General features: G+C 39.5%; 1 protein-coding gene across 2 annotated transcripts in view; it reads left to right on the forward strand.

Moving 5' to 3' along the window:
* fmn2a (formin 2a) overlaps window positions 1-24,795 on the forward strand; it is a 75,143-nt gene that overhangs the window by 10,917 nt on the left and 39,431 nt on the right. For both annotated transcript variants that reach the window (XM_051723466.1, XM_051723465.1), the window contains exons 3-6: window positions 5,994-6,092; window positions 12,848-13,719; window positions 13,876-14,020; window positions 24,145-24,232. In XM_051723466.1, coding sequence (XP_051579426.1) covers window positions 5,994-6,092; window positions 12,848-13,719; window positions 13,876-14,020; window positions 24,145-24,232 — 1,204 coding nt within the window. The remainder of the gene's footprint in view (window positions 1-5,993; window positions 6,093-12,847; window positions 13,720-13,875; window positions 14,021-24,144; window positions 24,233-24,795) is intronic.

The following is a 24,795-nucleotide window of genomic DNA, read 5'->3' on the forward strand; positions in this document are numbered from 1 at the left end:
AACTGCCTCGAGTTGCTGGCGGTATTTCTCGCCTTGCAGAGGCTTCGGCCGTTGATCCAGGGCAAGCACGTGTTGGTCCAGACGGACAACATGGCGATGGTAACATACATCAACCGCCAAGGCGGTTTACGCTCGCATCGCATGTCGCAACTCGCCCGCAGTCTCCTCCTCTGGAGTCGGCAGCGACTCAAGTCGTTGCGAGCCACTCGCATCCCGGGTGACCTCAACAACGCAGCAGATGTGCTGTCATGGCAGGTTATGCTCAGGGGAGACTAGAGTCTCCACCCCCAGGTGGTCCAGCTGATTTGGAGTCGATTCGTTCAAGCGCAGGTAGACCTGTTCACTTCCCAGGAATCCTCCCACTGCCTGCTCTGGTATGCCCTGACGGAGGCTCCCCTCGGCACAGATGCACTGGCACACAGCTGGCCCTGGGGGCTGCGCAAGTATGCGTTCCCCCCAGTGAGCCTACTTACTTGGACCCTGTGCAAGGTCAGGAAGGACGAGGAGCATGTCATCCTAGTGGCACCCTACTGGCCCACCCAGACTTGGTTCTCGGACCTCACACTCCTTGTGACAGCCCCTCTCTGGTGAATTCCCCTAAGGAGGGATCTCTTCTCTCAGGGATGGGGCATCATCTGGCACCCGTGACGAGACCTCTGGAATCTCCATGTCTGGCCCTTGGATGGGACACAGAAGACCTAAGTGGCCACCCGCGGTGGTAGACACGATCACTCAGGCCAGGGCTCCCTCTACGAGGCGACTGTATGCCTTGAAGTGGCGTCTGTTTGATAAGTGGTGTTCTTCCCGACACGAAGACCCCCAGAGATGTGCGTGCTTTCCTTCCTGCAGGAGAGGCTGGAGGGGCAACTGTCCCCCTCCACCTTGAAGGTGTGCATGGCCGCTATAGCGGCGCACCATGACGCAGTTGACGGTAAGTCTCTCGGGAAGCACGACCTGATCATCAGGTTCCTTAGAGGCGTGAGGAGGCAGAATCCTCCCAGACCGTGCCTCATCCTCTCATGGGATCTCTCCGTGGTCCTGTGGGGCCTGCGGAGAGCCCCGTTTGAGCCCCTAGAGTCAGTTGAGCTAAAGGCGCTCCCATTGGAGACTGCCCTCCTGACTGCCCTCACATCCATAAAGAGGGTTGGGGAACTGCAGGCGTTCTCTGTCAGTGACACCTGCCTGGAGTTCGGTCTGGCATACTCTCACATGATCCTATGGGCCAAGGTTCCCACAACCCCGTTTAGGGATCAGGTGGTGAACCTGCAAGCGAAGCTGCCCCAGGAGGAGGCAGACCCAGCCTTGTCGTTGCTGTGTTCGGTGCGTGCTTTACGCATCTACTTGGATCGCACGCAGAGCCTTAGATGCTCTGAGCAGCTCTTTGTCTGCTTCGGAGGATAGCGGAAAGGGAGCCCTGTCTCCAAACAGAGGATCGACCACTGGGTCGTTGACGCCACCGCTTTGGCATACCATGCCCAGGACGTGCCGCCCCCCCTTGGGGCTTTGAGCACACTCCACCTGGACCAATGGCGCCTCTTTAGCAGACATCTGTAGAACAGCGGGCTGGGCAACACCCAATACCTTCGAGATTCTACAATCTCCAGGTTGAGCCGGTTTCGTCCCGTGTGTTGTCAGGTATGAACAGGTAAGTATGCGGGACAACTGGCCGGGTGTACTGCTTGCGTACAGCGCCTTTCCCCTCCTGGGGGGGAGACGTGCGCTTTTTACCCCCAGCCGAGTTCACGAGACCGTGGACCCTGGATGTCCTTCCTTTTTGGCCCTGTGGCAGGCAAATTCACGGAGAAATTCGATGCTGGCCCAGTACGTGTGCTAGTAGGCCCTGTACTGGGGTAGGTGCTCCACATGCGCTGGTTGCCTGAGAGTAACCCCGTTGGTAAACCCGCATCTTCCTTGGGCAGAGTTCCCGTCACCATGTTTGTAGAGCTTCGTCCCCTCTGGGAAGGACCTACCATGGGGACTTCTCCACATGCGACACTTGGTAAGACCATGTGATGTATTTCCACACAGTTGCCTCCCCTTCGGGCAGGGTGTGATCTCCGCGGTGTCTTCCCATTGGGAAAGGATGATTTCCACAATTTTTGGGGGAGAAAAAGAAGAGAAGAGGGCACGGCTGGGGCGGCCTGTCCCCATTTTGGGCAGTCGACTTGTCCCCGAGGTGCGGGGTACCATACGACGCTCGTAGGAGCATTGGGGGAGGTTACGTGATGGCCGGGTGCGCTGACTACGAGGAATACAATGGTTTGCCTGTCTCGCACCGCCAGTCCACGTAACACAGTTCAGCTAGTTGTGGCATTTCATATAGGGACCCCTAGTGTCACAACATCAACACAACGTCGAGTGAGATTGGTAACATCTTGGTTGCTTTCGTAACCTCTGTTCCCTGATGGAGGGAAACGAGACATTGTGTCCCTCCTGCCACAACACTGAACTACCCGCTGAAATGGCCGGGACCCTGTTTCGGCTCCTTAGCACAAAACCTGAATGAGTGGTTGCGAGCCAGCTCCTTTTATACCCGTATGTCTGGGGGAGTGGCATGCAAATTCCACTCGCCAATTCCCATTGGACTTTTCTCAAAGATCAGAGGTGTTTGGGGCTCCCAAGGGCGACCCCTAGTATCACTACATCAACACAACTTCTCGTTCCCTTCATCAGGGAACGGAGGTTACGAAAGAAACCAAGACGTTTTGGTGTTTGACACTTACAATACAGATAGCTGGAAGCCAAAAAGACCATTAGATCTCTTAATGGCAGTGAAAATTAGACCTCTTCATCTTAATCATTGTGAAAGAATATAAATGAGGTGGAGCCTTATTAATGACCACAGTTTGCAGAAGAATTATAAACAATTCTCACTAAGCATCATTAAAAAAAAATTATAGGATGCAAAATGGCTCTTTTTTTTTAGTAGGCTATTGATAAACTGTTAAAGGGATAGTTCACCCCAAATTTAAAATTCTTTCATTTACTCACCCTCATGCCATCTAAAATGTGTATGACTTCCTTGCTTTTGCTGAACTCAAATGAAGATTTTTAGAAGAATATCTCAGCTTTGTAGGTCCATATAATACAAGTGAATGGTGATCAGACCTTTGAAGCTCAAAAAAGGAGATAAAGGTAGCATAAAAGTAACCCATAAGACTCCTGTGGTTTAATCAATGTCTTCTGAAGTGAACCAGTCTTGGGTGAGAACAGACCAAAATATAACTCCTTTTTCACTGTACATTGTGCCATTGTAGTTTCTAGGCACGATCATGATTTTAAGCCGATTACACTTCCTAGTGCTTGATGCATGTGCAGAATGCTAGATGACGCTATAGGAAGTGTAATCGAGCTTGAAATTATGATTGCCAAGGAGACTGCTGTCAAGATGTACAGTGAAAAAGGAGTTACAATTTGGTCTGTTCTTACCCAAATCCAACTGGATTGCTTCAGAAGACATTGATTAAATCAATGGAGTTTGATGGATTATGTTTATGCTGACTTTATCTGCTTTTTGGAGCTTCAAAGGCCTGATCACCATTCACTTGCATTGTATGGACCTACAGAGCTGAAATATTCTTCTAAAATTCTCTGTTTGTGTTCTGCAGAATACACATCTGGGATGGCATGAAGGTAAGTAAATTATGAATTTTTTTCATTTTTGGGTGAACTATCCCTTTAAATTATTCTAAGGGAGTGTTATGCCCTTAAAATAATTTAAAGGGATAGTTCACCCAAAAATGAAAAAAAAATATCATGCACACTCTTGTAATTATTTTAATCATCAATTTTTTAAATGGTCAGACAAGTGTTTCTATTGACCCCGGTCTAAACAGCAGTCATCATGTTTTAATTTCTGTCTTTACAGTACACACTAGTGGAATCCATTAAAAAAAAAAAAAAAAAAAAATCTGTTCTGTTTTGTCTGCCTGGTTTTGCACCTTTTCACACTATGCCTAACCCTGGTTTAACGTCTTTTTTATTATTGGGTTAAAGGAATGTTGCGGGTTCAATACAAGTTAGGCTCATTCAGTGGTATTTGTGGCTTAATGCTGTTTAAAACAAAAATAATAATTTCGACTTTCCCCTAAAACAATCACAGTTACAGTACACACTTACAACGGAAGTGAATGGGGCCAGTCACACACACAATTTTAAGAGTATATCCACAAGACATAAACATTTTACATAGTATACATGTTAACATGATTTTAGCTTGATAAAGTTTCTTACTTTTGCTTTACTGTGTAAAGTTATATCCAATATTACAACACAGGTAAACCCTGTAATCTGGTAAATGCCATAACATTGGTAAATCCCTGATTTTATTACACTAAAGTCATGTAAATACAGTATATATAATGTTAATGTCTTATAGCTACACTTTTGAAACAGTGTGTATTTTAGTGTTTATGTACTGGCCCCATTCACTTCCATTGTAAGTGACTTACTGCATCCATTAACATTTTATTTTTTTTATTTTTTTAAATAAGCGATGGGCGAGTCTAAATTATTTGTGTTAATCAATGTTAACCCTGGTTTAAACAATTAACTTGTCATTTGAAAAAGATGTAAGCACCACTTTTAATCCTGGGTTATGAAGCCCTACGCAAGAACTTTTGTCAGAATTGTGCTGCTAGAATGTTACAATGTTTTGTTTAGCAATAGAAAACCAATTATATAAACTAAACAATTCTTAATGAAATATTCATGTGCTTTGTTCGGCTGCAAAAATGCATGTTTGGTTTCAGCATCTTAGGTTACAAATGTCTAACAGTGATGACACACTGTACGCATTAACTGGAGTGCTGTACTTGTCCAATTAATGTTTTTCCCCTTGTAAATCTGCAAATAAGAACATTAACCCAGAGTTTACAAGTGTACAGTGTGAAATATTAAAACCTGACTACCCAGGATTAAGTATGAACAGTGTGAAAAATGGAACAAGATACAGTAACACAGGATTACATTAACCCAGCAACTTTCTAGAGGTGGTTCTTGTTTTGAGAAGTAAGTAGTTTCAGCTGAAGAGCTCCTTGTGCTCTGCATTAACACACACTGTGACTGAAATAACTGCACAATAACACTCTTGTCCAAAGGGATGGCAGAACATGACTTAACACTGTGATTTCATTGGCTGTGATTTCAAGAGGAGAGCATCATGGTAGCATTAATACCACTATTCACACTGTTGACTATCTAACTATTGTCTAAAGACAGATTTCATCATTGTGTTCAACTATTTGTCACAAACTAACAGTAATGACATAATAAATGCATGAATTCCAAGCCAACAATCAAGTTTATTTCAGTGGATATATAAATGTGTATCAGGGCAATGGTACCAGTTGGTGTTTTGAAAAAGGATTTATTGATGATTGACAGGCAGAAGGTGTAATTTAGAGGCATGTGGTCTCTGTCTATCTGTTCTTATTTTCTGCATGTTTGTGTTGATGCCTGTGTGCTCAGCTGAGTTGACACATATTTGCACTGAAATGCATTCATACTGTATACATACACATGCACACACAAGATTCATGCTAAGTTAAAGAAGATTACCCTTTCAAGAAAGTAGTTTTTGTTTAAAACTCCCTATGAGATCAGATATTTATAGCCAAACCTGTTATATTCAGCTTGTAGGGTTCGCCAAGTCTAACTCAAATGACATGGTCACTGCTTGCTTACACAAACCCCCACTGATGTGAATGGACAGCTTTGAAAACAGCCTTTCATTTGTATTCTTACTGCTCTGCTCTCGTGGGTGGAATTAGCAAGTTGTTTTTCTTTCAGTGTGCCAGCAGAGGTCACCATTCACACAGCGTTTCAACAATATTGTATAAGTTTTCTTTTGCTTTCTAAATGGCATTGCAACCCCAGGGATTTGAGGGCTAATTTTAGAGTCCTGTATGCCATTTAAAACACATTGCACTGTGCTTTTTTGCCATAATCAGCTCTTTTAATGCCAGCTCTCTGTTTCTCTTGTACACACACAGAAAGAGCAGCTGTATACTTGGGCTCCGATGGGTCAGCATGAGATCAGAGCACCTGCACAGCTGCAAACACTGTGGCCTCCAGCCCCTGCTGCAGCACAGGTGCAAATTTGTTTGTTTATGTGTTTGATTATTAATTTATATGCCTATTTGCACGTTAAATATTGTACTGTTATTTCATGTGCGAGCATCATAGCATTTGGACATCCCTGGAGCACCCAGGACATGTATTTTTGACATAAGAGTATATCATAGGAGAAGTGCATAAGTGTACAAGGCCAAAGAAAGCACTTTGCATTAGGTTTAAGCTGGGACTATGGTGTGTGTGTGTGTGTGTGTGAGAGTGGTTTTTTGTGGTTTATGAGGACATTTGTTTAGGTTACACACTAGTAATTATAAGGATATTATGCTATGAATGTGGTTTATGAGGACAACCCTAGTGTCCCCGTAATTCAAACAGCTTAAAAAACATACTAAAATATTATTTTTTTTTCTTTTTTTTTTTAAATGTAAAAATGCCAAAAGGTTTCTATGAGGGTTAGGTTTAGGGGTAAGTGTAGGGTTAGGGGATAGAATATATAGTTTGTACAGTATAAAAATCATTATGTCTATGTCTATTATCAGTACATCTTGTAATGATAGGAGTACCAACGTGTGTGTCATTAACACATTTTCTTTATCAAAACCTACCATGGTATTACCATGTTTTTGGACACAGTGCCATGTTATTACCATGTTTTTTTTTTTTTTTTTTTACATGGTCCCTTAGTAATACCAAGTTTTTTAAATATTGTACCATGGTGATACCAAGTTTGTTTGGAAATAGTACCATGGTAATACTATAGCTTTTGAATATGGTACTATGGTGATACCATGTTTGTTTGGATATGATACCATGGTAGTACCATGTTTTTTGTCATGGTACAATGGTAATACCATGTTTTTTGGATATGGTACCATGGTAATACCCTGTTTTTTGTCATGGTATCATGTTAATACCTTTTCTTTTTTTTTTCTTTTTTTTTTATGGTACCATGGTAATGGTAATACCATGTTTTTATTTTTATTTTTTATGGAACTATGGTAATACCATGTTTTTGTATATGGAACCATGGTAATACCATAATTTTTGGATATGGTTCTTGGGTAATACCGTGTTTTTTTGGATATGGAACCATTGGTAATACCATGATTTTTGGATATGGTTCTGTGGTAATACCATGTTTTTGGATATGGAACAATGGTTAATAGCATGTTTATATATATATATATATATATATATATATATATATATATATATATATATATATATATATATATATATATATATATATGGTGCTATGGTAATACCATGTTATTTGGATATGGTTCTAGGGTAATACCATGTTTTTGGATATGGAACAATGGTTAATAGCATGTTTTTGGATATGGTACCATGGTAAAATAGTTTCTTTTTTTTTCTTTTTTTTTTTTTTTGGACATGGTACTAGGGTAATCTATGTTTTTGGAATATGGTACTAGGGTAATACCATGTTTTTTGGATATGGTTCCATGGTGATACCATGTTTGTTTCAAAATAGTACCATGGTAATGCCATGTTTGTTTGAATATAATACCATGGTAATACCATGTTTTTTGGCTCATGGTACCATGGTAATACCATGTTTTTTGGGGATGGTTCCATAGTAATTCCATGTTTTTAAAATATGGTATTGTGGTATTTTTGGATATGGTATCATAGTAATACCTTTTTTCTTTTTTTCCTTTTCTTTTTGGCATGGGACCATGGTTATACAAAAGTTAAACCCATAGTAAAAATTCCATAGTAATGCCATGTTTTGAAATAGGCATCTTCAAAGTAGTCACCCTTTGCCTAGAATTTGCAGACATGTACTCTTGACATTTTCTCAACCAACTTCTTGAGGTATCACCCTGGGATGCTTTTTAAACAGTATTGAAGGAGTTCCCACCTATGCTGGGCACTTATTGGCTGCTTTTCTTTATTATTTGGTCCAAGTCATCAATTTCATTTAATTAAAATGTAGTTTTATAATGAAGTAAATTAATATGGTGGCAGAATTATATTTTTGTCTACAAAACTAATTTCAAACATTTAAGCATACGCCTTCAGATCAAAAGATTTTTAAGATCATGAGAAATATTTCAGTCAAGTGTTTCAAAACTTTGACCAGTAGTGTGTGTGTGTGTGTGTGTGTGTATATATATATATATATATATATATATATATATATATATATATATATTACACACATACATATAATACCATGGTTATACTATGTTTTTATTTTTGTTTTTTTTACATAGCTCAACAATACAATGGTATTTTTTTCTTTCTAAGTACTAAGTACCTTAGAGTACCATGAAAATATTGTAAATAAACCATGTAAAAACTGCACTTTCTACCTTGGTATATGAATAGTGGAGTCATTCAGTCCCATAGCATTTATTAAAGTACCATTTAATATTGTAGGGCTTTACTGGTTGTTTAGATCAGTGTTACTATCAGAAATAATTATTAATTATTTCTTTAGTTATTAATTAATATTTAAATTAATTAATTGAATCTAACTCATTAAAACCTCATATGGGGCTCCAGTAAATGTAGTGTGCTACGTTTAGGAGCAAGTTTGGTTATTAGCAATAATTAATAATTATCAAAGATAATTATTAATTATTAAAATCAATAGAACATTGATGAGAATCAATGTTAATTTTTTAAATCCTTTAAATCAACAATTATCAAAGATAATCGTTAATTGTTAACATCGATGAAACATTAATTAAAATTAACACTAGCTTATTGATCATTCAAATTCAACAATCAAAGATAATTATCAATTATCAAAAATCAATAGAATATTAATAAGGATTAACATTGACGGGGCACCACCCTGGAATCAGGGACTAATAACCAGATAGTAAAACAGTCTCAATATTAGATTGTTTTCTTAGGAAAATCGACATCCGAAGAATAACGATTTTTGGGAAAAAAAAAACAATGAATGAAGGCTTGAATCCGAGCACTGACATCCCGTCAGCATGACACAGGCGTATGCAAAACAAACCAAAACACTTCTCTTTGTAATATAAACAAAGTTTATTTATGCAGTAATATCAATTAATAATTAATACAATGCAGTCAATAAACTTCCGACTTACAACTACAAACTAAACAGTGATATGATTAGATATGGAAATAAAAATAATCCAATAACACATAAGGTGTGCATGTGTGTGTGTGTGTGTGTGTGTGGTTAGTACGAGAGAGAGAGAGAGAATTAAGTGACAGCCCTAAAGCCGATTTCGCGATCGTGGAAGAGAAAGCAGCTGTTAGTTTATCACTCAGAGACGCAGTGGGCGGCTCGTAAAAGTCCCGCGTTCTTTGACTCTTTAATGGATAACTCAGTTTGCCGGTTTCACCCGTGATGGCGAAAATGCACAATAGTCCAATTTGGTTGGATCACAATACAGCAAAACAAATTTGTGATAATTAATACCCTGAGTATTAATAATGAGCGGACATGGCGGTCCGTAAACTGTACAAGCAAAAACCTTGAAACACAAGAATAACACACTATAATATTCTATCTCTGCCCAGACGTAAACCTCTTACTTGAATCGCATGAGGACAGAATGTGTGTTCATCTGTCCTTTAATTCCGACCCGGTTCCTTGAGGCTCGGGTGATGACAGGAGGCCATTTCCTCACTCTGTTGGCGGGCACGGCTGTTGATTCTCGGCGGGTTGGCGGAGAACTCAGAAATGTTGACTTGATTGAAGATGGAAGAGAAATCTTTCATCTCTTCACTTCTGCAGGCAAACGGATGAAGTTGCGAATTGCTCGGCGATCTCCTTCGGATCCGTTAGAGTGTTTGGTTGAACACAGAGTAATCTCAACTCGTCCAGCGAGATGGAGATTGTATGGCCATAGTTTCAAGTCGGACGTTACTTTCTTGTGCCACGAGGTTGCACCTGAGAGCAGCGATGAGCTGCGTCTACACACTGCAAGCAAAGTTGCTGGAAGCAAATCCCGGAAGCATTTCAGAGGTATTTCAACTCCTGATGATGTCATGTTTGAGGGACGTTCTGTTGTGTGCCTCATCCAATAGGAGTTGAGAGTTCAATCCTTTAGTGAGCAAGACTTCATGGGATTTGTAGTCTGTTTTGGACTCCCTTTGTTTGATTTTGGCACGATTTTTATCAGTATAATTTACGACTTGGAATGTGGGGGCTTGAGTTAGGTTTTTACGACTGTGTTAGGCCTGCCTTTGTCTTCTATCTGAATACATGAGGCCCAACAATATACATAATGATACATCTGATATACCGGTATAGCCACAGTCCTTATTTTGTAAGGGATATATGTAATCAAACATGTTCACTTTTGGCTTTGTTTACTGGCAATAATTTGTGTGTGTGTGTGGGTGTGTGTGTGTGTGTGTACATGTTTATACTACATTGTGGGGACCAAATGTCCCCACAAGGATAGTAAAACCTGAGATCCCTACGAGGGAAATGGCTTATTAAACTATGTTTTTTTGAAAATGTAAAAAAGTTTTTTTTGAGGGTTAGGTTTAGGGGTAGGGTTAGGGTTAGGGGATAGAAATTATCGTTAGATCTGTATAAAATTCATAAAATGCATGGAAGTCTATGGAGATTCTCCACAATGATATAAAAACAAGTTTGTGTGTTTGTGCAAACTTTTCTCTTAACTGCTTTCACACCTTTCCCGTTCAAGTACAATACGCTCATGTTACTAAGAGCACATTCTACCACCTCACAAGTCATACGTTTCTTTATTGTTGCTAGGATCCTTAACAGGATAGTAACAGCATCTTACGCTGAACTAAACATCTGTCTAGCAGGCGCAGTGCCTCTCATTGCTTTTATGATACACCATGTTGAGCTTTGAAATTATAAATGACTGCTTGCATTCCTATATTCAAACCACACACATTCAACATCTTATGCTGATGTTTATTCTTAATTTTTCTATAAAGAATATTCTTTGTTACAGTTATTCGAAATGAAGTTTTGCTAAATTTTTTCCACCCTCTAGTGGTTGCATTGTGCTGATGTCTTTGAGGAATGTGTCTTTTTCATAAAAGCATTTGTAATACTTAACACACAGAACACATACTGGTAGGCATACTGGTACATATGGGACCATATCAAATTACAAGGAGGTTCTAATGGCAACTAATGATTCTAGAATTCTTAAGGCCTAGAGTTCTGGAGCTAGAACTTTCCGAACCTCTGAATGCCTGTGGAGGAGGTTTTTGTGAATGAAAGCATCTCCCCAAACCCATCTAAGCCTGACAGGGCCCTACTGGCTCTACATGCAACCAGACTCCATGCATGTTCTCCGTAGCCCCGACCATTCACATGGACCCACACACACCAACACATGCTCTTTGAAGCTCTCTAATAGAAAAAGCTCAAACCATTCCCTTTTTATTCCAAGAGATCTTGCTGCTCGCCTTTTAGGAGTATTCCAAGATGACTTCTGGAGTCTAGACTTGTTGGACTTCCTTGACCCTCATTGCCAGATTGTATGCATGTGCATGTGGACTTTTGTGTTTCTGTATGTAGTGTGTGTATGTTAGTATATAGTTATGTGATTATAAGTGTGTAAGCCAAGTGCATCCCTTGTGTGATGTTTGTTTATTTTAACATGCTGGGCTGGCTCTGTTGCTTCATTAATTTCCCTGGATTCTATCTCTGTACTTCATCCAGGAAGCAACGCTACACTTGCCCGATCAGCCAAAGTGATTTTATTGACTTGTTGGATGCTACATTCATGCCTGGTCTGTTATTAGGAAATATAGCCACTTATTTAGAAACAGGTTGTGTCTCAATACTATACACTGTGTGCGTGTGTACTACACTACAGACCAGTGTTATTCAACTCCATTCTGGAGGGCCACTGTCCTGCAGAGTTTAGCTCCAGCCCTAATCATATACACCAAAACATGCTTATCAAGGTCTTCCGGATTACTTGAAATTTAAAGGGCAGGTGTGTTTGATGGAGTTGAATTGCCCTACTTTATGTACTCGGCCATCTAGTGTTCAAAGGGTAGTATGATCTCAAATGGAACATTAGCACAATTTTTTTACATGGAAGCATCCAACGTTTTTCAGTAGAGAGGAATGACATATCAAGTGCATGTCCTCTTGTTTGTTGTTGTCACTAGCTTTAGCATGTTAGCTAAACTGAGTCCAAGTACAAAACTAGTGCCCACACATTTTATGGAATCACACAACATGGAGTATTAGCAAAGCATTTACAAATGTGTACAAACTCACATTTGTAAGGTGTTGACTTCTCCATAGAAGTTTGGTGGTTGTTATGTCCGCCATCTTCTCCATTTTTTTCAGACCAATTTGCGATCTGATAACCCTTCCCATTCTGCTATGAAGGGAAAGCTGCGTAAGTTGGGTGCATGAAGCTGAGTGCATAAAGTGTCCAACATTCCACATTTGCATCATCTGGTTACTTGTAGTACATTATGTCTAGTTGTGTTTAGTGTTAAAACAGACAAATGCACTACTAATACTACAAAATGTTGTAGAATAGTGCAAACAAATTCAAAATTGAACAGACCTGCACACTCATACCAGCACACGCCATCCCATTCCTTTGAAAAGATTAGGTCTAGTCTCTGAGGAGAAACTAACATCCACTAAAACGAGACAATAACTCATGGCAGTGCAGTCGTATGTAAAGCTGCAGTGACAGGAGGTGTCTGTGATTTTCATTCAGTACTTCTGTTTCTTTTTAAAGATGTAAAATCTGCCCCTTTCTATGCTCCTTTCCTGCTCCTCTGCTCTCCATAGGATGGATCCACAGGGCAATCTGGGGTAGTTTCGGAAGGAAGATCTGTTTCCATTCAGGAGCTAGAGAGAAAAATTGAAGAATTACTTGTGAAAATATTGCATATGGAAAAACAGAGCAAAGTCTTGGACAGTGCAAAGCTTGGAACGAAGGACCGAGAAGTGGCTAGTTTTGATCAGTCTATCAAACATTCACAGACTCAAGTTAATGAACAAGTATTCCAGGAAGTGAAAGCCATTCAGACCTCACCTATAGAAGAAGCCTTTAAATTTCCAGTGCCTTTATCACATCAATCACGGACTCCTAAATTAAGTGACAGTGCTACTTCACCATTGGGACTGCCCTACATCTGTAGCTGCCAAAGACCACAGCAGGAAGTGCCTTCCCTTACACCTTCGCTACTTCCTGTTGGTTCAAGTTTATCCTCAACTGTACCCACACCACAGTCACAATCCAAGCATTTAGTGGCATGTGTATCAATACCTCCGCCTCCACCTCCTCCACCACTCCCTTGTATGGCTCCACCCCCTCCTCCACCGCTCCCAGGTATGGCCCCACCCACTCCTCCACCACTCCCTGGTATGGCCCCACCCCCTCCTCCACCACTCCCTGATATGGCTCCACCCCCTCCTCCACCACTCCCAGGTATGGCTCCACCCCCTCCTCCTCCACCTCCTGGCTGTGGACCTCCACCTCCACCACCCCCTCCTCCCCCTGGTTTCGGCCCCCAACCAGCCTGTGGTCTACCTCCACCATTCATGGGGTTTTTGCCGCCGGGCATGGCTCAGGAGTCTACCCCTCTGAAAGCTGTCATTGAGCCTCCACAACCGATGAAACCTCTCTACTGGACTCGGATTCAGCTACATGTGAAAAAGTAATCACATTCCTTGTTTATTGAATACAACATGAATTTGCAGTGTCTGTGTTAAATATTTGCTTTTCACTTCATTTAAATTCAGCTAAGGGCTTGATTGTGATCATGATATTACACATGACAAGGCCAACTGATATTCATTTTTCTTGCACGTAGGGATGCCAAAAGTGCTCTGGTATGGGAGAAAGTTGAAGAACCATCAGTAGACTTTAATGAATTTGTGGAGCTGTTTGCCAAAAGAGCAGTCACGGAAAAGAAGAAACCTATCTCAGATACCATATCAAAATCAAAAGCCAAACAGGTAAGTGGGCTTTGCTACACCCACATCAGCATCGCTGCTTAAATTTATGTTGCCCAAGACAACATTTTAAGGGTGGGCCCCCCTCTCATAGGCCCAATGATTGTGATTTTGCAAAGTAGGATGTGTTTATGGATCAAAGTTGCTGATTTGTCCTAAGACAACATCACTGTCAAAAAAATATTTGTCCAAACCCTACCCCTAACCCCAACACAAAAACCATTAACTGACTCTAAAATCAGAGAAATTATAAGAATGATGTTCCTAAGCCCTAAGCCTAACACTAAATTCTGACTGGTTAATACAAATGTTATCCCAGCACCAACAAAGTTGACAATACCAAAGTGGACCTTAGTGGGCACCTTGTCCCAGGGCTTGGTAAAACATTCCCAGTTGCCCCCCCCCCCCCCCCACACACACACACCTTCATTGAGAGCACTACCCATATTTCCATCTAACCACACCAAAAACCTTTAACACTGAATTCACATGGACGGCTTGTGAATCAGAGCATTACACAAATTGAGTAAATGTATTATAAGCTTCTACTCAATGTTATTTCAACAAAAGTGTGACTGTGAGAAGTGTGAATGTTTTGATAAGACTGTTCACCATCAGAAACAACCCAGGGCTCTACCACATCTAAAGAAGCTGTTAGTCATGCTCTCTCTCTCTCTCTCTCTCTCTCTCTCTCTCTCTCTCTCTCTCTCGCTTTCTCTCTTCCTCTCTGATACTGGTTTGAAAATTAGTCACTGGTGAGAGTTTTGTGGTTTCTTCAGTCTGGTATGATTCGGACAGACATTTCATAACACACACAACCCATTTGATTGCCTTGTAGTCAAGGTTGCCAACTGTCCCAGATAATATGGTATAGCCCTGTATTATATGGAATAGTCCTGTATTTAAGGAAACAAAATTGACACTAAAATACGTGACGAACGAATGTAGTTTTTTAGCATCTCAAACCCAAACTGCTGAGAATGTTTCACAAACCGAGAGAAATGGACCTGAAACGCACACCTTTCACTTGAGTAGTGTGAGAAATCTGCTGTTTAACATTATATGGGTGCCACACTTGACAGAAGTGGTCAGGGGGAAAAATCGATAACAATCAGCACCTGTTTCTGTCGTGTTTTCTGTCAGAAAAGGAGAATTTCGTTAAACAAATAGCATTATAGAATGAGAATTGTTTCTCACCTTTGTGATTACAAAACACCAAAAACGCACCATTCATGACATGACATGACATGACGTGACATTACATTACATTTCCCTTTTGATAAACACAATTTTCTGGCAAAACAACGCCACCGTTATCCAAGGAGAAATACACTTTATTTATGTTAAACGTTTTCTCTCCCATAAAAAATTATTTTAATGCATGGTTGCTTAATATAGTACACAAACTTGTACTAAGACAGTGGCCCTTTAGTGATATTTACTATTAGTCATTTACTGTCTACATACTGATGACCCTAATTTGAAACAGAAAGCCAGTTCATTGAGCTTTAAAAACGGAAAAGGCTTAAGCTTATAATCAGAATCAGCTTTATTGCCAAGTATGCGTACACATACAAGGAATTTGTCTTGGTGACAGGAGCTTCCAGTGTACAACAATACAAAAACAATACAAAAACAGCAGCAAGACATAGATAATAATAAAAAATAAAACTAATTATACACATACATACAGACACACACATACATACATACACACATACACATGGGTAGTGCAAATCTAATACAATCTGTTATGTACAGTGCAAATACAAATCTGTTATGTACAGTGAAAATTTTTTTTTTGTTAGTTTTTTTTTTCCAGAGGAATGAAATGGCAGAAGAGGTTGGATGTGTTGGATAAATATAAGAAAGACTAAACTGTGTATTGCACATAGTTATTGCTCAATAGGGCAATTTAACTGTTCATGAGATGGATAGCCTGAGGGAAAAAACTGCTCCTGTGCCTGACGGTTCTGGTGCTCAGAGCTCTGAAGTGTCAGCCAGAAGGCAACAGTTCAAAAAGGTAGTGGGCAGGGTGAGTGGGTGCAGAGTAATTTTTCCAGCCTTTTTCCTCACACTGGAAGTGTATAGTTCTTGAAGGGGGGGCAGGGGGCAACCAATAATCCTCTCAGCAGTCCGAACTGTCCTTTGTAGTCTTCTGATGTCTGATTTCGTAGCTGAACCAAACCAGACAGTTATTGAAGTGCAGGGGACAGACTCAATGACTGCTGTGTAAAACTGTATCAGCAGCGCCTGTGGCAGGTTGAATTTCCTCAGCTGGCAAAGGAAGTACAACCTCTGCTGGGCCTTTATCACAATGGAGTCAATGTGGGTCTCCCACTTCAGGTCCTGTGAGATGGTAGTTCCCAGGAACCTGAATGACTTCACTGCTGCCACAGTGCTGTTTAGAATGGTGAGGGGGTCAGTGTTGGGGTGTTTCTCCTAAAGTCCACAGTGATCTCCACCATTTTGAGCATGTTCAGCTCAAGGTTGTTTTGACTGCACCAGACAGCCAGCTGTTCAACCTCCCTTCTGTATACAGACTCATCGTCATCTGTCTTCCTCCACTGATTGTGGCTTCGTTCTTTTGGAAAAAAGTAATGTTTATTAAAAATGAAGATTAATAGAAAGTTGGTTCTAACTGGTCATTTTATTAAAGCCGTTTTAGTTTTAAGTGTATTAGGGGCCATTCACACCGAACATGCTTTTGCATCCATCTGTGCTGTTTTTCAATTGTTTTCCTATGTAAACAATCTCTAGGTGGACCTCTTTAACCGTTGTGCAGCGTCTTGTGCAGGAGTAAAAAATAAGTCCCGTATTTAGAGCTGGAATGTCCCATATTTGGCTGGTAGAAAGTTGCCAACCCTAGTTACATTATGTTCTTGAACTATGAATTATACAAAGATATATAACGGGTGGTATGACTTACAGTGGTGGCCAAAAATATTGGCACCCTTGGTAAATATGAGCAAAGAAGGCTGTGAAAAAAAATCTGCATGGTTTATCCTTTTGATCTTTCATTCAAAAAATTCATAAAAATCTAACTTTTAATTGAAGTAAAACAATTGAAAGAGGGGAAATATCTCATTATTAAATAAATATTTTTCTTCAAAACACATTGGCCACAATTATTGGCACCCCTAGAAATTCTTATGAGTAAATTATATCTGAAGTATATTCCCATTCATATTTTACATTTTTTAGTGCACCTGTGTGAATAGGAACATGAAATTGTTCAGCCATTACTTCCTGTTTCACAGGGGTATAAATATGTGGTAACACACAGGCCAAATTCCCTTAATCATCAATCACAGTGGGTTAGACTAAAGAATATAGTTCTGATGTGCGGCAAAAGGTTGTTGAGCTTCACAAAATGGGAAGTGGCTATGAGAAAATAGCCAAAGCATTGAAAATGCCCATTTCCACCATCAGGGCGTAATTAACAAGTTCCAATCAACTGGAGATCTTAAGAATCAGCCTGGAAAGGACATATGTCTATATTGTCTCCACGCACAGTGAGGAGGATGGTTCAAGTGGCCAAAGAATCTCCAAGGATCACAGCTGGAGAATTGCAGAAATTAGTTGGATCTTGGGGTCAGAAAGTCTAAAAAAAAAAAAAATCAGACATCACCTACATCACCACAAGTTGTTTGGTTTCAAGAAAAAAAGCCTCTGCTCTCATCCAAAAACAAACTCAAGCATCTTCAGTTTGCCAGACACTACTAGAACTTCAAATGTGACCAGGTTCTATGGTAAGATGAAACAAAAAAAGAGCTTTTTGGCAGCAAACACCAGAGATTGGTTTGGCGCACACAGAGATGCAGAAGTACCCAATGCCCACAGTTAAATGTGGTGTTGGATCTTCAATGTTGTGGGGCTGTTTTTCTGCCAGAGGTCCTGGACATCTTGTTCGGATACATGGCATCACGGACTCTATCAAATACCAACAGATAAAAAATCTAAACCTGGCTGCCTCTGCCAGAAAACTTACAATGGGTCCTGGTTGGACCTTCCAGCAGGACAATGATCCAAAACAAACATCAATGTCAACACAAAAATGGTTCACTGACCACAAAATCAAGGTTCTGCCATGGCCATCCCAGTCCCCTGACCTGAACCCCATAGAACATTTGTGGGGTGAACTGAAGAGGAGAGTCCACCAACAGGGACCTCGGAATTTGAAGGATCTGGAGAGATTCTGTATGGAGGAATGGTCTCAGATCCCTTGCCAGGTGTTCTCCAACCTCATTAGGCATTATAAGAGAAGACTCAGAGCTGTACTCTTGGCAAATGGAGGTTGCAAAAAGGGTGCCAATAATTATGGCCAATGCGTTTTGAGAAATATATTTCATTAATAATGAGATATTTCCCCTCTTTCAATTGTTTTACTTCAATTAAAGGTTAGATGTTTGTGAATTTTTATTTATTTATTTATTTTTAATGAAAGTTCAAAAGGATAAACAATGCAGATTTATTTTTATTTTTTTCACAGACTTTGCTCATATTTACCAAGGGTGCCAATATTTTTGGCCACCACTGTGTGTGTGACAATGAACAAGCAGGAAATATAGACATTATTTTAAATTAGTTGCATTAAAAAAGTGTTTTAGAAAGTATCTTAGTAAAGTAATTATTAATTACCATTTTAGAAAAGTAATTAGTAGATTAGTGGTGTACTTTGTAATTTAAATTGGATTACTGTTTTTTTTAGCAATTTACCCAACACTGAATGTAACCCAGACATTTCTCCCTGAAATGTACCCAATTATCAACAAATACAATTAATAACTAGACGTTTTGCCATGTAAATATTGACAGTTTTAGAAGATTTTCAAAAATGTTCTTTTGTCTGCTGTCTTTGTCTCCCTCTTTGTGGTCTGTAAGATCTGAGGAATGTGTGTGTGTGTGTGTGGGGGGGGGGGTTCTGTATTGAGTTAAAACCCACAACCCACAACCCTCAAACCACCAGCCAACCCAGCGACTCCAGTCAGCCTAGTGTGGTCATGCCACACTTAATGTGTGTGTGTGTGTGTGTTTCTGTGTGTAAGAGAAAGGGAGAATGTGTGTGCATGCATTAGATAACCTCTTTAGCACTTTTCACTAAAGAAAAGTTGCTAGACTTACTATTACAGTGTACACATATCGGTCAAAATTACAGCTCTTTTCAAATCCAATGACCTTTTTAAATGACAGACTTTTGACACAAATCAGATTCAGATGTGTAAATGAAAAACATTTGCCTGGAGTGCCATTTTAACCCAAACAACCATGTTAATTTTATGAATCATATTCATTTTAAAACCCATTGCTTAGGCAGTAGTTATCTGGTCCTTTAGATGGTTGTTACTATATGACTTTATGACCACTGAACTCTCTATGCCCTGCAAAGTCAAAACGCAGTAAATACACATTTTGTCAAAATTACATAATATTCGAAATAAGGTCTCTTAGACTATAATCTGTCCTGTAAAAGAGGGGTTTGACTATGCTCAGATTCAGAGTGAGACTATTTTAGAATCCACATTTGGCTGGACAATCAAAAATCTTTGAAGCCATTCTTTTCAGTTTCAGTGTTGATTTAGTTACTGTGTGTTGGCTTTCAAGGGCAGCGGCTATCCTCCTTCACACTAAAGCCGAATCCACTGTTCTCACCAAGATGGTGCTAAAGTATGGAATCAATTCCCATTTGTTGGTAAGAGCAATGCTTCCTATGCAGTATCTTGTTAGAGATCCAACTTATCACAGGCCAGAGTGTATTTCCCACATCATTACCGTCGTGCAACACTCTGCAGTCGTGCTGTATTTAGTGGTCATGAGCCCTGTGGAGATAATAAGAGCCAGCAGCCTTCTGTTGATCACACTGGGCCCAGCAGTACATGTTTTCAAATGTGGCCTGCACTAGAAGCTTTTTATGGCTTCACATTCTTTCCAATAATCAAAATTAGCGTGCCGTTAGTGAGTGGTAATGAAAGGAGATATGTTTGCGATGGCATTCAACGGATCATGTGTTCATTCTTGGGGCAAATATGAATAAACCCCTGTTGGTGTTAATGTACAGAAGAACTGATGGCCAGAAGAGACTGAATTACAGAGGAGGTGCTTTGGAATTTGTTCTGAATCATTCCATGTTGATGAAATTTACCGAAAGAGTTGTTGGTTTAGATGAGGCATGCAAAGGCAGAACATCTAAGGTTCAGAGGATCGAGCAGGAAAAAAAACCACAGGGAGTGCAGAATGATCTGTTGAGGTAGCTGTGAATGGGATAACTGTTTCTTACTCGATGCTGCTGGTTCGTTCATTCTACCTTAAGATCTTCTACCATGGAGAGGTCCCTCCATTGGGTAAATGTAAGAGGATTATTTCAAAGTCTGTTGTAAGTGCCACACTTCCTGCTGCGAGTTGGTGGTGCTATGACTGTGACCCACAATAGCCATATCCATGTGATTAGCCCCCAAGAAAAAACACACAACTCAATTTTGATCTAAATCACACAATGCACGCAGAAGATATGAGACACTTCCTGTTTCCCTATTTTTGCCATTAATTTAGTACACCACCATGGCAACACCATTCGATATTTAAAAACCTGTTCGCAATTTAGCATCTTCGATGTCTTGGCATAATGTTTTCTAAATGTGGTGACAGTCTCATGAATTACCTAGGAGGAGTATTTAAAAGTTCAGAGATTTCAGAGTATCTATCTATCTATCTATTTTTAATTTTTAATGTTTTTTGCTAACTTCTTAATTATAAATTTTTCCTATAATTTAATATAATTATTTATTGAAATTGAATGGCTTTAAATTAAATTAACAAATGTAATTCAAGGCATTAGGTATTAAGATAATCTAAGTAGATTTTAATATGAGCACAAAAGTTATTTAGGCTTGTAATTTCATTGCAATTCTGTGGCAATAGGTTTCAATTCTTTTATTGTTACATTTTTTCTCTGTTCACTGCTAAAATAAATGAAGTACATTAACTCTGAGTCTGCATTCGTTATTCATATGCACAACTGATTAAATAGCCTCTAAATTAAGGTTGTTAAAAATCTATATAATTGACCTTTTTATATCAGTAAAAACATTTATGAACATTTACTTTTAGCATACAAGTGTGCAGCATATATTGCCATTTTCAGATTCGTAGCCTACTGTATTAATAGTACTTCAAATTTGAATCACATTTTATTACACAACTAATGGGGATTTTAAGTGAATGTTAGGGATTCTTTGGATAAATGTGGGTTTTTGTGTTTCATTTGCAGTACGCAGGGTGAAGATTAAATGCTAGCTGTGATGTATGTGTGCTGTGGAGAAGTACATCAATCAGTGCTGGTAAAAGGAGTCTGACTGGGTGGTCTAGTGGTAATTAATTTACCCATTACATAAGAGGTTTAGGGTTCTAATCCGCCCATATGAAACTTTAAATTTTAATTAACAAAGATTGCATCCGCACCTCAGTGGACGTATGTCTTGAGTGGGAACATATTTGTTTGCATTTTGCTATGGGATTTGACTGGAAAAGAGCACAAACTGTGGAACTCGCAGCAACGAGGAGCGCTCACCACCCATTCTCGATTCCTTAAGTACATCACTGCGGCACATATGTTGCTATTTTCTTAATACTGTATAATTAATGCTTCTGTTGTTTAAAATTAAATGAGCATGCCCTTGTTATTTTGCTAGCCGTCTTAAATGGATCTTTAACTTTATAAGTTGTTCTTTTGATAAACATAGTTAACTTATGAACGTAGTTACACATACGTATGGAAGAGGGATCCCTTCTAGACACGATCTGCAAATCCTGGAGGGACTGAGAAGTGGCAGTTTGGGAATCATGCAACAATGGAGCTTGGCTGTCCTCTACTGGACATTTTTGGTACTGCGTCTGATCAAGTTCCACTCAGAACTGGGTTAGACATGGCTTTGATTTTCTAGTATTTTTCAATTTCAGTTGATATTTTTATTATATTTTATTTATATAAAAAATTACAAGTTTTTGCAGTACATTTTCATTACAATAAACTTAAACTTCTATAGCTTTTTTATTTCACTTTAAAAACTGCTTTCACTTGCTAAATAAACTGCTATGGCAACAGTATTTATGATATCATATATCCCTTTACAATTTTACGTCAGCAGTGTCTTGACATTCTAAAGAATGTTGAAGCAATTCATGTAAACACAAGAGGGCTATTTCAAAGTCTGTTAAAATTGCCATTTTTCCTGCTGCCAGTTGGTGGCACTATGACTGTGACCCATAATAGCCACATAAATGTGATCAGCCCCCATTACCAAACATACAGCTGAATTTTCATCAAAATCATACAATGCACACAGAAGGTATAAGGAACTTCCTGTTTCACATTTGTGCCCTTAATTTATTGCGTCGCCATGGCAACACCGTTCAGTATATCAAAAATCCGTTCGCAATTTAGCATCTTCAGTATCTTGGCATAATATTTTTAAGTTTGGTGCCAGTCACATGAATCCCCTAGGAGGAGTATTCAAAAGTTCAGGGCCTGCAATTTTCAAAAAAATGCATATTCAATCCAAAATGGCCGACTTCCTGTTGGGCAGAGGTAATGACTGTAATTTTGAAAGTTGTCCGGCTTGATGAGAACAATATATGTAACAAGTTTGGTGACCGTAGAAGATACTGACCCCACCACTTTTGTCAAAAGGTGGCACTACAGAGCACCCCAGCCACACCCATGTGTTAACTTTTGCCCAGCCCTCTTGTGTTTACATGAATTGCACTCACAACTCTGATGTGTGTGCAAAATATCATGAAAATTCAAGCATGCCAAGTACCTCAAAAACACGAATATACATAAAAAGGAATAATGACATTTAATGCTTTGCCATGGCAACACTGTTTAAGATATCAAGAATCCCTTAAGGATTTTAAATCTGCACTGACTTGTCATTATTCAAATTTTTTTTGAAGCAATTCAAGTAAACAAAAGAGGGATATTTCAAAGTCTGTTAAAAGTGTCACACTTCCTTCCGCCAGTTGGGACGCTATGACCATGACCCACAATAGCCACATCAATGTAATCTTTCTGCAAGGCCAAACATTTGGCTCAATTTTGATGTAAATGCAGAAGATATGAGACACTTCCTTTTTCCCATTTTTTATTGTAATTTTATCGCGTCGCCATGGCAACACTATTCGATATATCAAAAATCTGTTCGCAATTTAGCATTATCACTGTCTTGGCATGATGTTGCCCACATTTGGTACCTGTAACATGAAATCCCTAGGAGGAGTATTTCAAATTCCAGAGCATGCATTTTTCAAACAATTCAAAATGGCCGACTTCTTTTTGGGTGGAGCTTATGACTGTCAGCGTGAAAGTTGTCCGGCTTGATGAGATCTACATGTGTACAAAGTTTGGTGATGGTAGCTCAAAAGGGATGTGCTACAGAGTCCCCCAAACATGCTCATCTTCTAGAAGGCAATACAGAGCAGCTTAGAGAAGGAATGTGTTCACCTCCAAAGCCTGAAGTGCCACTGTGGTAAAAGCACAGTAATGAAAATATAGCCTGTATGTAAGGTATACCAATGCATCTACACACACACAGTGAGAGAGAGAGAGAGAGAGAGAGAGAGAGAGAGAGAGAGAGAGAGAGAGAGAGAGAGAAACCCCACTTAGAAATACCAGATTTGAAGCAGCCATCTAAAAGTGTCAAAGTCTACCTCGGTTCAATTTTATCAGACATGTCTATCATTTGCATAATGACTGTGGTGTTCTTTGGTCAGAAACTGAAGAAAGTAATTTTGTTACATGTGAATGCTATGCATAAAAGAATGAGAAAGAGAGATTTCTCCATAATACCATATGAGGAAAAAGTCATAAAAAATGATGCATTGGCTTTGTTTTTGGCTTCTTTATTATACCAAAGTACCTCTGTATGCTATTAAATATATGAGGTCAGCCAAGATGAAATAGTGTGTTTATATATTTTTGTCGCCAGCAATAATAGTCAGGACAAACCTTTGTTTTAAAATAACAGGAATTTATGCTTTCTTCTAGTATAAAGTGGTTATTGTTTTACCACTGTGTAATAAAATATCCACCTCTCTTTCTCTCTCTCTCTCTCTCTCTCTCTCTCTCTCAGGTTGCCAAGCTACTGAGTAACAAGCGTTCTCAGGCGGTGGGGATACTGATGTCCAGTCTTCATTTAGATATGAAGGACATCCAGAATGGTGAGCAGCAACTCAAATTAATGTTTAATTTTTAATATCTTGAAAACATTAAATCAGATATGACACTCTGTACTTTCACATTTTCTATAATTCTAAATCTAAATAGTATCCATATCTTTCCTAAAATAACTTTCTCTGCCTCTGAAATTACCTCAAAATTTCCTTTTCTGCTGATATTACCTAGGATGTGCAGCCTTTCTGAAATCTTTCCAGTTGATAATACACTAAAATCTAATGCCAGTTGAAGTGAATATACTGTAATATAATGATTACAGCAATAATAGCAAATAAAGATGGACTGAAAAAGAAGTGTCACCATTGGGATATATCGAAATGCTCTCGAGGGTAAACTTGACTTTTGGCCTTCATGTCCCAGTCAAAAAATATTTCTGAGACTCTTCCAAGCTCTCAAGCATCTCAGATTGCTCAGGCTTTTGTCAGTGTCTGACCTCTCTCGGGGGTCATGCGTGATGTCACAGCGAATTAAGACTCATTTTTTGGCTCTGTTTAAACAGTTACTGATTGTGTTTGAAAGCTGGGAGGGAGAGGGCTTGATCTTGGGG

This window comes from Myxocyprinus asiaticus, chromosome 17 (assembly GCF_019703515.2).
Source record: "Myxocyprinus asiaticus isolate MX2 ecotype Aquarium Trade chromosome 17, UBuf_Myxa_2, whole genome shotgun sequence".
Classification (NCBI taxonomy): domain Eukaryota; kingdom Metazoa; phylum Chordata; class Actinopteri; order Cypriniformes; family Catostomidae; genus Myxocyprinus; species Myxocyprinus asiaticus.